Genomic DNA, 13,203 nt, shown 5'->3' with positions numbered 1-13,203 from the left:
ATTGTTTTATTTGCCTGTGTTGATTGAATGGGTTGTTACCAACATCTGGTAAGAAATTTTATGTCAATAAAACCTTTAAAATTATATGTACTTAGAAAATTGGTGATTATGTTCAATACTTATTTCACCCGCTGTATATTTGTAGATAGATATATGTATATATACATATATGTATATGTTAGAAAGTAAATTACAGACTTCCGCCAGCAGTCTGTAGTCAGCAAAACAAGAGCAGTCACTGCACATTTTTCTTTCCATTGTTTATTTATAGCAGATAGAAAATTGTTGATTCTAATTTGAATTGAATGACACATGCTTCAATTATTGGGATGCACCATATAAATCTGATTTCTGCAAATCCATTGACTATTTGCATAGCAGAAAGGGTTTAAATGTAATCACAGTCTTGCTGGTTTACGCAGAATACAAAATACCTTGTCGCTTAGCCTGGTCAAAGAATACAGACATATCCAATTTCAAACTTTGGAGGGAATCAGTACTCGTAGGCTTTTTTCAATGAGAGGTGGCAGAATATAAACAGCTACTAATCCTAGAACACTAATGTAAAATAACTAAAATAAGAATATGTATGTTGTCTAGTCTGATACATGTAATAGTCCCTTCATGATCTATCCTAGAAGGCGAACTTGAGAACAGCGGCAGCTATAGGCATAGAAGTGGTGTCTGGGTATAGTAAAGTAGCCATGCGCTACGCAATGAAACCACCTATTGCACCACCTGGTGGAAAACAACGGAGTTAGCATTTTTATCTTGAAAACGGAACGAGATAGAGAAAAAAACTGAATTACAAAGTTGTAGGGCATCATCAAGTCAATACGAATCGACACCTTGCATACAGAAATGCTTTGATTAGAGCGTGTAAAACTCACAAGGCTGAAGCGATACCTTATGGAGATCTTCCTACAAGTCATTGGGTATGGTGGCTGTGTGGAGTGGCCTCCACGCTCACCTGACCTGACCCCATTGGACTTCTTTCTGTGAGGTCACATCAAACAGCAGGTGTATGCGACCCCTCCACCAACATTGCAGGACCTACGACGATGTATCACAGATGCTTGTGCAAATGTGTCACCTACCATATTGCAGAACATGCAGCAGGATACAGTATGCTGTCCAGAGTCAAGATGTGCATTGCAGCTGACGGTGGCCACTTTGAGAATCAAAGTTAAATGAGCACCATATGCGTGACCAGCATTCAATGTTTTGGGGGGTCATGGGTTTCATATCATAGCATTTCTGTATGCAAGGTGTCTGATGCCCTACAACTTTGTAATTCACTTTTTTTTTCTCCATCTTATTGCGCTTTTGAGATAAAAATGCTAATGCCGTTGTTTTCCACCATGTGGCGCTCTAGGTGGTTTCATTGCGTTGCGCATGGCTACTTTACTATACCTAGACACCACTTCTATGCATATAGCTGCTGCCGTTCTCAAGTTAATGGCGGTGGACAGGATATGGGTGGACACGCTGTATACTCAGCCTCAATGCATATGCCCAGGTTGCTGGTTGTGAGCCCAGAGGCGTGGGATTTACTCATAGAGCGCTATAATTGTCGGGGGAACGTTAAAAGGACGTGACTAGTTCCTATTAATATTATTTATGTATAAATAAAAATATATCTATTTATCAAGCCAAGAAACTACATAAATTCTTTCTAATATGAGAAGTATGTAATATTTTTTTTTCTTTTGCCTTCTAGGATAATTCATGAAGCATACATAACGTGTACCAGACAAGATAACATTCCTATTCACAAATGTGCATTTAAAATAACTCACCGCTGTTGTTTTTTCTTTGGTATTCTGATACATGATCACATTTAAGACCATACAGATCCCAATCTGAGTTCACTAGTGGGTCAGAAAAACATCTGATTGAAACCTGATGTTAGGATGGAAGATATTTATTTAGACAGGCTGTATCTCATTTAATTTATCCCTTTTGTGTCTCTAGACTCTGCTAGAAATGAAAGAAACAAGAAGAACAAAGAAACCCAGTAAATTTGAATCCCTTCGCCTTGAGGTGGTGGACTTTCTCGATGGCCTTGTTAGGTGTGTGTGTCTCACGCAATCCGACTTTTTAGCCAGGGTCTACTGTTATATATAGTCTCGTAAAAGTGTTACATTGTTACAGATCTTTCCTATGCCCTGTCCACGTAATATCACATAATTAAAGAGGCTAAGCTATAATTCTAAAATGCTGCACACAACCAATATGTTCAGTCACATACACAGTCCTGTGCAAAGGCAGGTGTGGAAAAAGTGCTGCAGAGTAAGAATGCTTCTAAAACGAGAAATATAAGCATTTTTAACCCCTTCACGACCGAGGGCAGTAAAATACGTCCTATTTTAACGTGACTTAACGACCAGGGGCGTAATTTTACGGCCTAAACTTCATTTGATTGCCGTGGCCATAGCAACGGCTTTCAAATGATGTCCCCTGCTGTTTCTTACAGCAGGGGACCTTTGCTTGACCCCAGGGGGTGGCATCGCCAACCCCCATCGACGATCGATGTGATTAACTGTTTAAATCGGAACCGCCAACCACATCATTCGCACTGATTTCGGCAAAAATAATGCCCGAATTAGTGCAATACTATGAGATCCTGCTATGAGATGCCGTAGCAGCTACAGCAGATCATAGGTGGATCTCAAACATGCCGCCCCCAGCCCCTGCAGCACTGATTGGAGCGATCGTGCTATGACGCGCAATCGCTCCAATCAGTGTGCAGTGGGGCGGTCTGATCTGCAGGTGGCCGCCCTCCCCAGGCCTGTGCTGGTCTGGGGAGCCTCCCCCAACATGTCTGCAGCGTGGAGTGGCTGGTACTTGTGGTACCACGCCACCGCTGCCGCCGCTAATGTCACCGCTTCTGCGCCTGCTCCACGTGAGTATTCCACTCCCCTTGCAGCCCCTGCACGCTCCCCTGATGGCCCCTGCCCGTGCCCCCTGCGGTCTGACTTTTTTCCATATCCCCGACGCTTTTTGTATCGCATCTGTCCGTGCGTCCCGCCGAGCGCTGATCAGGGATGCAGATAACGGATCTGCATCCCTGCTCAATTTTTGGCGTGACTTTTTTTCCGTATCCGCGACGCTTTTTGTATCGCATGCATCAGTGTGTCCCGCCAAGCGCTGATCAGGGATGCACATAACGGATCGGCATCCCTGCTCAATTTTTGGCGTGACTTTTTTCCGTATCCCCGACGCTTTTTGTATCGCATCCATCCGTGCGTCCCGCCGAGCGCTGATCAGGGATGCACATAATGGATCGGCATCCCTGCTCAATTTTTTGGCGTGACTTTTTTCCATATCCCCGACGCTTTTTGTATCGCATCCATCCGTGCGTCTCGCCAAGCGCTGATCAGGGATGCACATAACGGATCGGCATCCCTGCTCAATTTTTGGTGTGACTTTTTCTTTTTTTTCCGTATCACCAATGCTTTTTGTATCTCATCCGAATGTGCGTCCTGCAGCGGTTGATCAGTGCACCGCGTCTGTGCGTTTGAAAAGTCAAATGGCGTTCGTTCTCTTCTGAGCCCCACCATGCGCCCAAACAATTTATTTCCACCACATATGAGGTATCTGCGTACTCAGGAAAAATTGCACAATACGTTTTATGGTGCAGTTTTTCCTGATACCGTTGTAAAAAAAAAAGCTACCTGGTTGATGCAAAAATTTTGTGGTAAAAAAAAAATAAAAAAATTCACGGTTCAATGTTATCAACTTCTGTGGAGCCCCTGGGGGTGCAAGGGGCTCACCAAACATCTAGATAATTTCCTTGAGGGGATGGAGTCACTTGTGAGGGAGCTCCACTGTTTAGGCACCATAGGGGGTCTCCAAACATGACATGGCGTCCGCTAATGATTCCAACCAATTTTGCTGTCAAATGGTGCGCTTTCTCTTCTGAGCCCTGCCATGCGCCCAAACAATTACTTTCCACCACATATGAGGTATCGTCGTACTCAGGAGAAATTGCACAATACGTTTTAGGGTACATTTTTTTCCTGATACCCTTGTGAAAAAAAAAGCTACGTGGTTCAAGTAACAGTTTTGTGGTGAAAAAAAAAAAATTATTTTCACGGCTCAACGTTATAAACTTCTGTAAAGCCCCCAGGGGTTCAAAGTGCTCACCAAACATCTAGAAAAATTATTTGAGGGCTCTAGTTTCCAAAATGGGGTCACTTGTGGGGTAGCTCCATTGTTTAGGCACCTCAGGGGGTCTTCAAACCCGACATGGCGTCCGCTAATGAGTGCAGCTAATTTTGCAGTCAAAAATTCAAATGGCGCTCCTTGCCTTCCGAGCCCTGCCGTGTGCTCAAACAATTGATTTTTACCCCATATGGGGTATCAGCGTACTCAGGAGAAAATGCACAATAAATTGTAGAGTGCACTTTCTCTTTTCTCCCTTGTGAAAATTAAAATTTTATGGCTAAAGTAACATTTTTGTGTTAAAAAGTAAAATTTTCATTTTTTCCTTCCACATTGCTTTGGTTGCTGTGAAGCACCTAAAGGGTTAATAAACTTCTTGGATGTGGTTTTGAGCAGAGTGAGGGGTGCAGATTTTAGAATGGGGTCACTTTTGGGTATTTTCTGTCACCTCGGCCTCTCAAAGTCACCTCAAATGTGAACTGGTCCCTAAAAAAAATTCTTTTGTAAATTTTGTTGGAAAAGTGAGAAATTGCTGATTAACTTTGACCCCTTCTAACTTTCTAACGAAAAAAAAATTTGTTTCGAAAATTGCGCTGATGTAAAGTAGACAAGTGGGAAATGTTATTTAGTAACTATTTTGTGTGACATATTTCTCAGATTTATAGGCATAAATTTTCAAAGTTTGAAAATTGCGAAATTTTCAAAATTTTTGCAAAATTTCCTAAATTTTCACAAATAAACGCAAAAAATATCGGCCTAAATTTACCACTGTCATGAAGTACAATATGTCACGAAAAAACAATCTCAGAATCGCCAGGATCCGTTGAAGCATTCCAGAGTTATAACCTGTCAAAGTGACACTGGTCAGAATTGCAAAAAATGGCCCGGTCATTAGGCTGTTTTAGTGGCCGGGGGTGAAGGGGTTAATTGATAAAAATAAACTGTTAAAATGACTGAACAAAAGAGAAATCTAAATCAAATCAATATTTGGTGTGGCCACCTTTTGCCATCAAAACTTTTTCAAATCATCAGTTTATCTAGGTACACTTGTACATAGTTATTCAAGGAACTTATCAAGTAGGTTGTTCCAAACATCTTTGGGAACCAACCACAGATCTGTGGATGTTTTTTTCACCCTTTTATTCATTTTTAGTGCACACATGAAGCAGATTTTTTTTTTTTTAGTTTAGAAACATTTGCCGTATTTTTCGGATTATAAGACGCACTTTTCCTCCCAAAAATGTAGGCGGAAAATGAGGGGTGCGTGTTAAAATTCAAATATAGCTGACCGGGAGGTGGAGAATTGGCACAGGGGCTGTGTGGGCGGATGTCTGTGCGTGTGGCCGGCTGCCTCTCTGTGCGGGCGGATCTCTGTGCGGCTGGCTGGCTGTGCGGGCGACCAGCCGGCTGCCTCTCTGTGCAGGCAGCCGGCTGACTGCCTACCTACCTGTGCAGGTGGTCGGCTGTCTATCTTTCTGGCTGTGTGGAGCAGGGTGGAGCAGCGGGTGTCCCAGATGCTCCGGCTTCAAATGATAGCGCCCGGAGTCGTTGCGTGCATGGATGGAGCTCTTGACTCAAGATCTTGTCATTGAGCTGAGAGCTCATTCTGCGCACTCTCCACTCCGGGCGCCATTTCTTTGAAGCCTGCACTACAGACAGCATCTGGCACACCCGCCACATCGGTCTGCTCCAAACAGCCCCCAAGACTGCCAGCACAGCCCCCACCAGCACCACCCCTACCTCCTTTGACTTTGCTCCACCACCACAGCTACCCCCGTCTGGTAAGACAACACAGAAATATAAGACGTACCCCATTTTTTTTTACTTATCTCTAAATTTGGCGTACATTTTATAATCCAGTTCGATTCTAAAACGAAAAAAAAACAAAAAACGGTAAATTGTGCACTTAAAAACGAACCTGCTTATTGTACATGCAAATTTTCAGGCTCCTTATAGAAGCCTAAGAGAGAGGGGGGAGAACAAAATTCCACTGTATCTTTAAATGCAGCGTGGTAGTGACGTTCATGAAATGACATCCACTTTGAATGAACTGTTATAACTTACAGGATTTCCTGCACACAAAAAAACGCAGCAGAAAAAAACCCAACTTAGCCTTAAGGTATAAAGTGACTTTTTCCTTGGTGCAGGCTTTACCAGGAGATCATGACTGCATTCATGCCCTTGAAGTTAGCCATAACCGTGCTTTAGCATACTTTAGAGACAGCAGCATTGTTATTGGTTCCATCTATGCACTTGTTTCCTCACTTCTTCAGATTCCTACACTAAAGGTGCATTCAGACAACCATATAATTCAGTCCGCAATGCTCGGACTAGTCGGGAGACGCACGGCCGGTCCGATCTCTGTCGGATTTATTCAGTTTTCTGAATGCACCCTTATGGATCTAGTGTTTGCTAATAACTCCGTGTTACTCCTTGTTTCAGAGATCACTTAACCCGTCCAGAAGAGCAGCCTTTGTATGAAGTTGTTTATTTTAGTGCTGCTAGCATCCTGCGCAAACACCTGAATGCTGTACCGCGTATCGCCCTGCACACAGCTCTACACAACCCTGCAACATATTTAAAGGTAATAAGGAGTCGGACATTTATGTAATCTTGTGTGATCTAGTGATAGGAGTGGTTTACTATACATTTAGGGGGGATCAGCATAATATTCAACAATTTAACATTGCTCTCTTCTCTCCACTGAGTCCTTGGAAAATGATGGAGCCTTATCTAGTGCAGCTCCTGATATATGCATTGCATACAAACTGCATCTTGAATGTGGAAGACTCATTAACCTCTACGACTGGTTAGAGGTATGTAATATGCCACCCAATATGTTCTCTATACACCCTACTGATTTATGAAAGTTAGGTAGTGTCCTCAAAATACAGAGTTTACTGTATTAGTGAAGACTATTGCCAATCATATGATGGGTACCAAGAATACACTACACGGATAAAAGGAATGGGCGTCATCGGAACTACATTCGTAGCCTTTGTCCTAGTAAACTAGAACTTGGGGATTTGATTGATCCTCGTTTCTTTGTTGCTTTCGTTGACAAAGTAAGATTGAATGATGTAGGATTTTTTTACGTTTTTTTTTTTTTTTTTTAGCAATCCGTGTCACCTTATTTCCATTTTTATGTACATATCTGCAGGCATTTGCAACGGTTGTCAACGCTGATGATGATGGTGATTCGGATTCCCTGAAGCAAGTGGATGAGATGACTCAGTATCCTTTTTATTTGTCTAGAGTAGAGAGAATGTGTATGCGGCAGCTGAGCATTCATACATGCTGCACATGCAAAGGCTTGTCCTGTGCTCAGAACTTGGACGCAGTTCGGTGGTGGCTCATTAATAACCTGGACATGTTCACTCCTAAATTATGTGTCACAGATCTACTGTCACTGGTATTTACACACAAATAGTCTTGGCTAAATAAGCAACATGGATTATGTCTATCGATTCAACAGATAATTGGTAGAAATTAATAAGGCTTCATTCACATGTCATTTTATTGGCATGCGATAAAACAGACTGAGTTTTGGGCAAAAAAAAAAGTTTCCCCACCTTCACCTATGTATCAGTCTGTGAAAATTGGACAGAACATGGATGGCATCCCAATTATTTTTTTTCAAACACATTGCTAATTTTCATATGGAACATGGATCAATATCGGACATGCAAGACCATACGGTCAGAGGGAAAAAATGGAACATGTGAATATCCCCGTAGACTGTCATAAGTAAAAGTGATATCTATGAAAACTGAACGCATAAATGAGCCCGAAGGCTGCATTTAGATTGGCCGACTGCAACTAGTATGCTGCTCAGTGGTCGTTTAATAGCCGACCGCAATTCACTGTGAATAGAACGATTGTTAATACCATTGCTCTGTTTACATAGAATATCATAGTTCTCGGCAGCACATGTCCAGTTTACATAAGATGATGCTACCTAGAACGATGATTTTATTGCCTGCGTGAATGATCCAATCTCGCAGTGTACAAGTGTTTTGCTTGTTTCTTTGCCAGCCTGGTTATATAGGACGTTAATTAGAAAATGAGCATTTCTAGGAATTTCTTTGTCGCTCCATTGGGAGACCCAGACAATTGGGTGTATAGCTTCTGCCTCCGGAGGCCACACAAAGTATTACACTTTAAAAAGTGTAAACCCCTCCCCTCTGCCTATACACCCCCCCGTGCATCACGGGCTCCTCAGTTTTTATGCTTTGTGCGAAGGAGGCACACATGCACGCATAGCTCCACAATTTAGTCAGCAGCAGCTGCTGATTATATCGGATGGAAGAAAAGAGGGCCCATAACAGGGCCCCCGGCATGCTCCCTTCTCACCCCACTCTGGTCGGCGGTGCTGTTAAGGTTGAGGTACCCATTGCGGGTACATAGGCAGGAGCCACATGCTGTTTTCCTTCCCCATCCCTTAGGGGCTCTGGGTGAAGTGGGATCCTAACCGGTCACCAGGCACTGGGACCGTGCTCCCTCCGCAGCCCCTGGGGGAATCTGCTGGACAGGAGACCGGGTATCGTCAGGGACAAGGCCCTGCTCCTCTGAGGTACTCTGTGTCCCCTTGGGGACGGCGCATAGAGCGCCTGTGTTATGGACGCTGCAGCAGCTGCTGGGTGTGTTGATGCGCCGGGACTACCGCGCTGACCGCGCTTGTTTGCCGGCCGCGCTTATAACTTTACTCCCCGGCTTTTGCGGCCTAGTACCGCATACTCCCGCCCCCGGGCCTGCCAGTCAGGGGTAAGGGCGGGACGCTGCACTGGACGTCAGCGCTGAGGGCTGGAGCATACTTCGTATCCTCCTCCCCCCTCACTGAGCACCGTGGGGCACCAGATTCCCGCACTTTCTGAGGCACGCCCACGGCTCCCTCCTCCTCTCAGAACGCTGGCAGCCATTCCTATCAGCACTTCTGACGCTGGAGAACTTCAGAGGGGAGACAACACCGAGCTCCACAGCTCTGGGAGGCCCAGGCAGGGAATCTGGTGGTCACACAACCGCTGCAGGCGGTCGGTAAGCCGCACCTGTCACTAGGTGATGGCCCCCCTGGGTGCCGTAGTGTATATTTATATGATTATACTGTATACATTTACTCTGTACGGCCGCACTATTGCTTTGGCTATATACCCTCTCTGATTGCTCTAAGAGGAGACAACAGCATGTCGTCCGCAAAAATCAAGGGTGCCAAGGCACAGGCTTATTTTGCAACCTGTACCTCATGTGCGGCTATGCTACCTGCAGGTTCCACCTACCCTCATTGTGTGCAATGTTCGGCCCCTGTGACACTCACTCAGCCGGAGCCTCTGCCACTGGTGGGACCCCCGGCCCAGGTGGAACCACCTGCTGCCACTGTCCAGGTGACAGGGACAGAGTTTGCAGTATTCGCTGACAAACTGTCTGAGTCTATGGATAAATGGTCTGCTAAGATACTAGAAGCTTTGCAGTCCAGACCGGTAACACAGGCCCCGGGCACAGTTGAATCATTGACCCCAGGCCCCCCTCGGTTGGAGCAGCAAAGTGCTCCTGGGGCGACTCATAGGTCCCACGGTGAGGAATCCGACATGGACCGCAGTCCCAGACCGGCTAAGCGGGCTCGCTGGGAGCTTCCCTCGACTTCATCACACTGTTCAGGGTCTCAGCATGAGGACTCTCTGGAGGATGAAGCGGATGGGGCAGATCAGGGCTCTGATCCTGACACCGCTCTCAACCTTGATACACCTGAAGGGGACGCCATAGTAAATGACCTTATAGCGTCCATCAATCAGGTGTTGGATCTTTCTCCTCCAGCTCCTCCGATTGAGGAGTCAGCTTCTCAGCAGGAGAAGTTCCGTTTTAGGTTTCCCAAACGTACACGGAGTGGATTTCTTGATCACTCCGACTTCAGGGATACAGTCCAGAAACACCGAGCTTTTCCAGATAAGCGCTTTACTAAGCGCCTTAATGACACACGTTATCCCTTCCCCCCTGACGTAGTCAAGGGTTGGGCTCAGTGTCCGAAGGTGGATCCTCCAGTCTCTAGACTGGCGGCTAGATCCATAGTTGCAGTGGCAGATGGTGCATCACTCAAGGATGCCACTGACAGGCAGATAGAGCTCCTGATGAAATCCATCTATGAAGCTATTGGCGCGTCCTTTGCTCCGGCATTCGCAGCCGTATGGGCACTCCAAGCTATCTCAGCTGTTTGGCGAGCGATTGAATGAAAACATTAAACAATCCAAGGGAAAGGACTCGTCCTTACCACAGTCCAAACCAAACAGACCTCCACAACGGAAGGTACAATCGAGGTTTCGGTCCTTTCGGCCCTCAGCCAGATCTCAATTCTCCTCGTCCAACAGGCCACAGAAGGGTCAGAGGAACTCCGATTCATGGCGGTCTAAGTCACGTCCTAAGAAGACCGCCGGAGGAACCGCTCCCAAAGCGGTCTCCTCATGACTCTCGGCCTCCCCAAACCAAATCCTCGGTCGGTGGCAGGCTCTCCCGCTTTTGCGACGCCTGGTTGCCACATGTCCAAGACCGATGGGTGAGAGACATTCTGTCTCACGGTTACAGGATAGAGTTCAGCTCTCGTCCTCCGACTCGTTTCTTCAGAACATCTCCACCCCTCGAGCGAGCCGATGCTCTTCTTCAGGCGGTGAGCACTCTGAAGGCAGAGGGAGTGGTGATCCCTGTTCCCCTTCAGCAATGGGGCCAAGGTTTTTACTCCAACTTGTTTGTGGTGCCAAAAAAGGACGGATCTTTCCGTCCCGTTCTGGACCTCAAACTGCTCAACAGACACGTGAAAACCAGGCGGTTCCGGATGGAATCTCTCCACTCCGTCATCGCCTCAATGTCCCAAGGAGACTTCCTAGCATCAATCGACATCAGGGATGCTTATCTCCACGTGCCGATTGCACCAGAGCATCAGCGCTTCCTGCGTTTCGCCATCGGGAACGAACACCTTCAGTTCGTGGCACTGCCTTTCGGCCTGGCGACAGCCCCACGGGTCTTCACCAAGGTCATGGCAACAGTGGTAGCAGTCCTACACTCTCAGGGACACTCGGTGATCCCTTACTTAGACGATCTGCTTGTCAAGGCCCCCTCTCGGGGGGCATGCCAACACAGCCTGAACATTGCTCTGGAGACTCTCCAGAGATTCGGGTGGATCATCAATTTCCCAAAGTCAAAATTGACACCGGCCCAATCACTGACATATCTCGGCATGGAGTTTCATACTCTCTCAGCGATAGTGAAGCTTCCGCTGGACAAACAGCGTTCACTACAAACAGGGGTGCAATCTCTCCTTCGAGCCCAGTCGCATCCCTTGAGGCGCCTCATGCACTTCCTAGGGAAGATGGTGGCAGCAATGGAGGCAGTTCCTTTTGCGCAGTTTCATTTGCGTCCACTTCAATGGGACATTCTCCGCAAATGGGACAGGAAGTCGACGTCCCTCGACAGGAACGTCTCCCTTTCTCGGGCAGCCAAGGCCTCCCTTCAGTGGTGGCTTCTTCCCACTTCTCTGTCGAAGGGGAAATCCTTCCTGCCCCCATCCTGGGCTGTGGTCACGACGGACGCAAGTCTGTCAGGGTGGGGAGCGGTCTTTCTCCACCACAGGGCTCAGGGTACCTGGACTCAGCCAGAGTCCTCCCTTCAGATCAATGTTCTGGAGATAAGGGCAGTGTATCTAGCCCTAAAGGCGTTCCAGCCGTGGCTGGAAGGCAGGCAAATCCGAATTCAGTCGGACAACGCCACGGCGGTGGCATACATCAACCACCAAGGCGGCACACGCAGTCGGCAAGCCTTCCAGGAGGTTCGGCGGATTCTGCTGTGGGTGGAAGCCACAGCCTCCACCATCTCCGCAGTTCACATCCCGGGCGTAGAAAACTGGGAAGCAGACTTTCTCAGTCGCCAGGGCATGGACGCAGGGGAATGGTCTCTTCACCCGGACGTGTTTCAAGAGATCTGTTGCCGCTGGGGAACGCCGGACGTCGATCTCATGGCGTCTCGGCACAACAACAAAGTCCCGGCATTCATGGCACGGTCTCAAGATCACAGAGCTCTGGCGGCGGACGCATTAGTTCAGGATTGGTCGCAGTTTCGACTACCTTATGTGTTTCCTCCTCTGGCAATGCTGCCCAGAGTGTTACGCAAGATCAGGTCCGACTGCCGCCGCGCCATCCTCGTCGCTCCAGACTGGCCGAGGAGGTCGTGGTACCCGGATCTGTGGCATCTCACGGTGGGCCAACCGTGGGCACTACCAGACCGACCAGACTTGCTGTCTCAAGGGCCATTTTTCCATCTGAATTCTGCGGCCCTCAACCTGACTGTGTGGCCATTGAGTCCTGGATCCTAGCGTCTTCAGGGTTATCTCAAGAGGTCATTGCCACTATGAGACAGGCCAGGAAACCAACGTCCGCCAAGATCTACCACAGGGCGTGGAGGATCTTCTTATCCTGGTGCTCTGATCAGGGTTTTACTCCCTGGCCATTTGCCTTGCCCACTTTTCTGTCCTTCCTTCAATCCGGAATGGAAAAGGGTTTGTCTCTCGGCTCCCTTAAGGGACAAGTCTCGGCGCTCTCTGTGTTTTTTCAAAAGCGTCTAGCCAGGCTTCCGCAGGTCCGCACGTTCCTGCAGGGAGTTTGCCACATAGTCCCACCTTACAAGCGTCCGCTGGAACCCTGGGATCTCAACATGGTTCTACGGGCTCTTCAAAAACCACCTTTTGAGCCGCTGCGGGACGTCTCTCTATCACGTCTTTCGCAGAAGGTGGTCTTCCTAGTGGCAGTCACTTCACTTCGGAGAGTGTCTGAGCTAGCAGCGCTGTCATGCAAAGCCCCCTTCCTTGTGTTTCACCAGGACAAGGTGGTTCTGCGCCCGGTTCCGGAATTTCTCCCGAAGGTGGTATCCCCTTTTCATCTCAATCAGGATATCTCCTTACCTTCTTTTTGTCCTCATCCAGTTCACCAATGTGAAAAGGATTTGCATTTGTTAGATCTGGTGAGAGCACTCAGACTCTACATTTCTCGTACGGCGCCCCTG

General features: G+C 47.3%; 1 protein-coding gene across 3 annotated transcripts in view; it reads left to right on the top strand.

Annotated features, from left to right (window-relative positions):
• The window catches only part of ORC3 (origin recognition complex subunit 3), a 172,238-nt gene that overhangs the window by 146,035 nt on the left and 13,000 nt on the right, over positions 1-13,203 (top strand). For all 3 annotated transcript variants that reach the window (XM_075340142.1, XM_075340143.1, XM_075340144.1), the window contains exons 17-20: positions 1,975-2,072; positions 6,610-6,751; positions 6,876-6,983; positions 7,328-7,401. In XM_075340142.1, coding sequence (XP_075196257.1) covers positions 1,975-2,072; positions 6,610-6,751; positions 6,876-6,983; positions 7,328-7,401 — 422 coding nt within the window. The remainder of the gene's footprint in view (positions 1-1,974; positions 2,073-6,609; positions 6,752-6,875; positions 6,984-7,327; positions 7,402-13,203) is intronic.

The sequence above is a fragment of the Anomaloglossus baeobatrachus genome, chromosome 3, assembly GCF_048569485.1.
Source record: "Anomaloglossus baeobatrachus isolate aAnoBae1 chromosome 3, aAnoBae1.hap1, whole genome shotgun sequence".
In the NCBI taxonomy this organism is placed as follows: domain Eukaryota; kingdom Metazoa; phylum Chordata; class Amphibia; order Anura; family Aromobatidae; genus Anomaloglossus; species Anomaloglossus baeobatrachus.
This window is presented reverse-complemented; position numbering and strand designations above follow the sequence as displayed.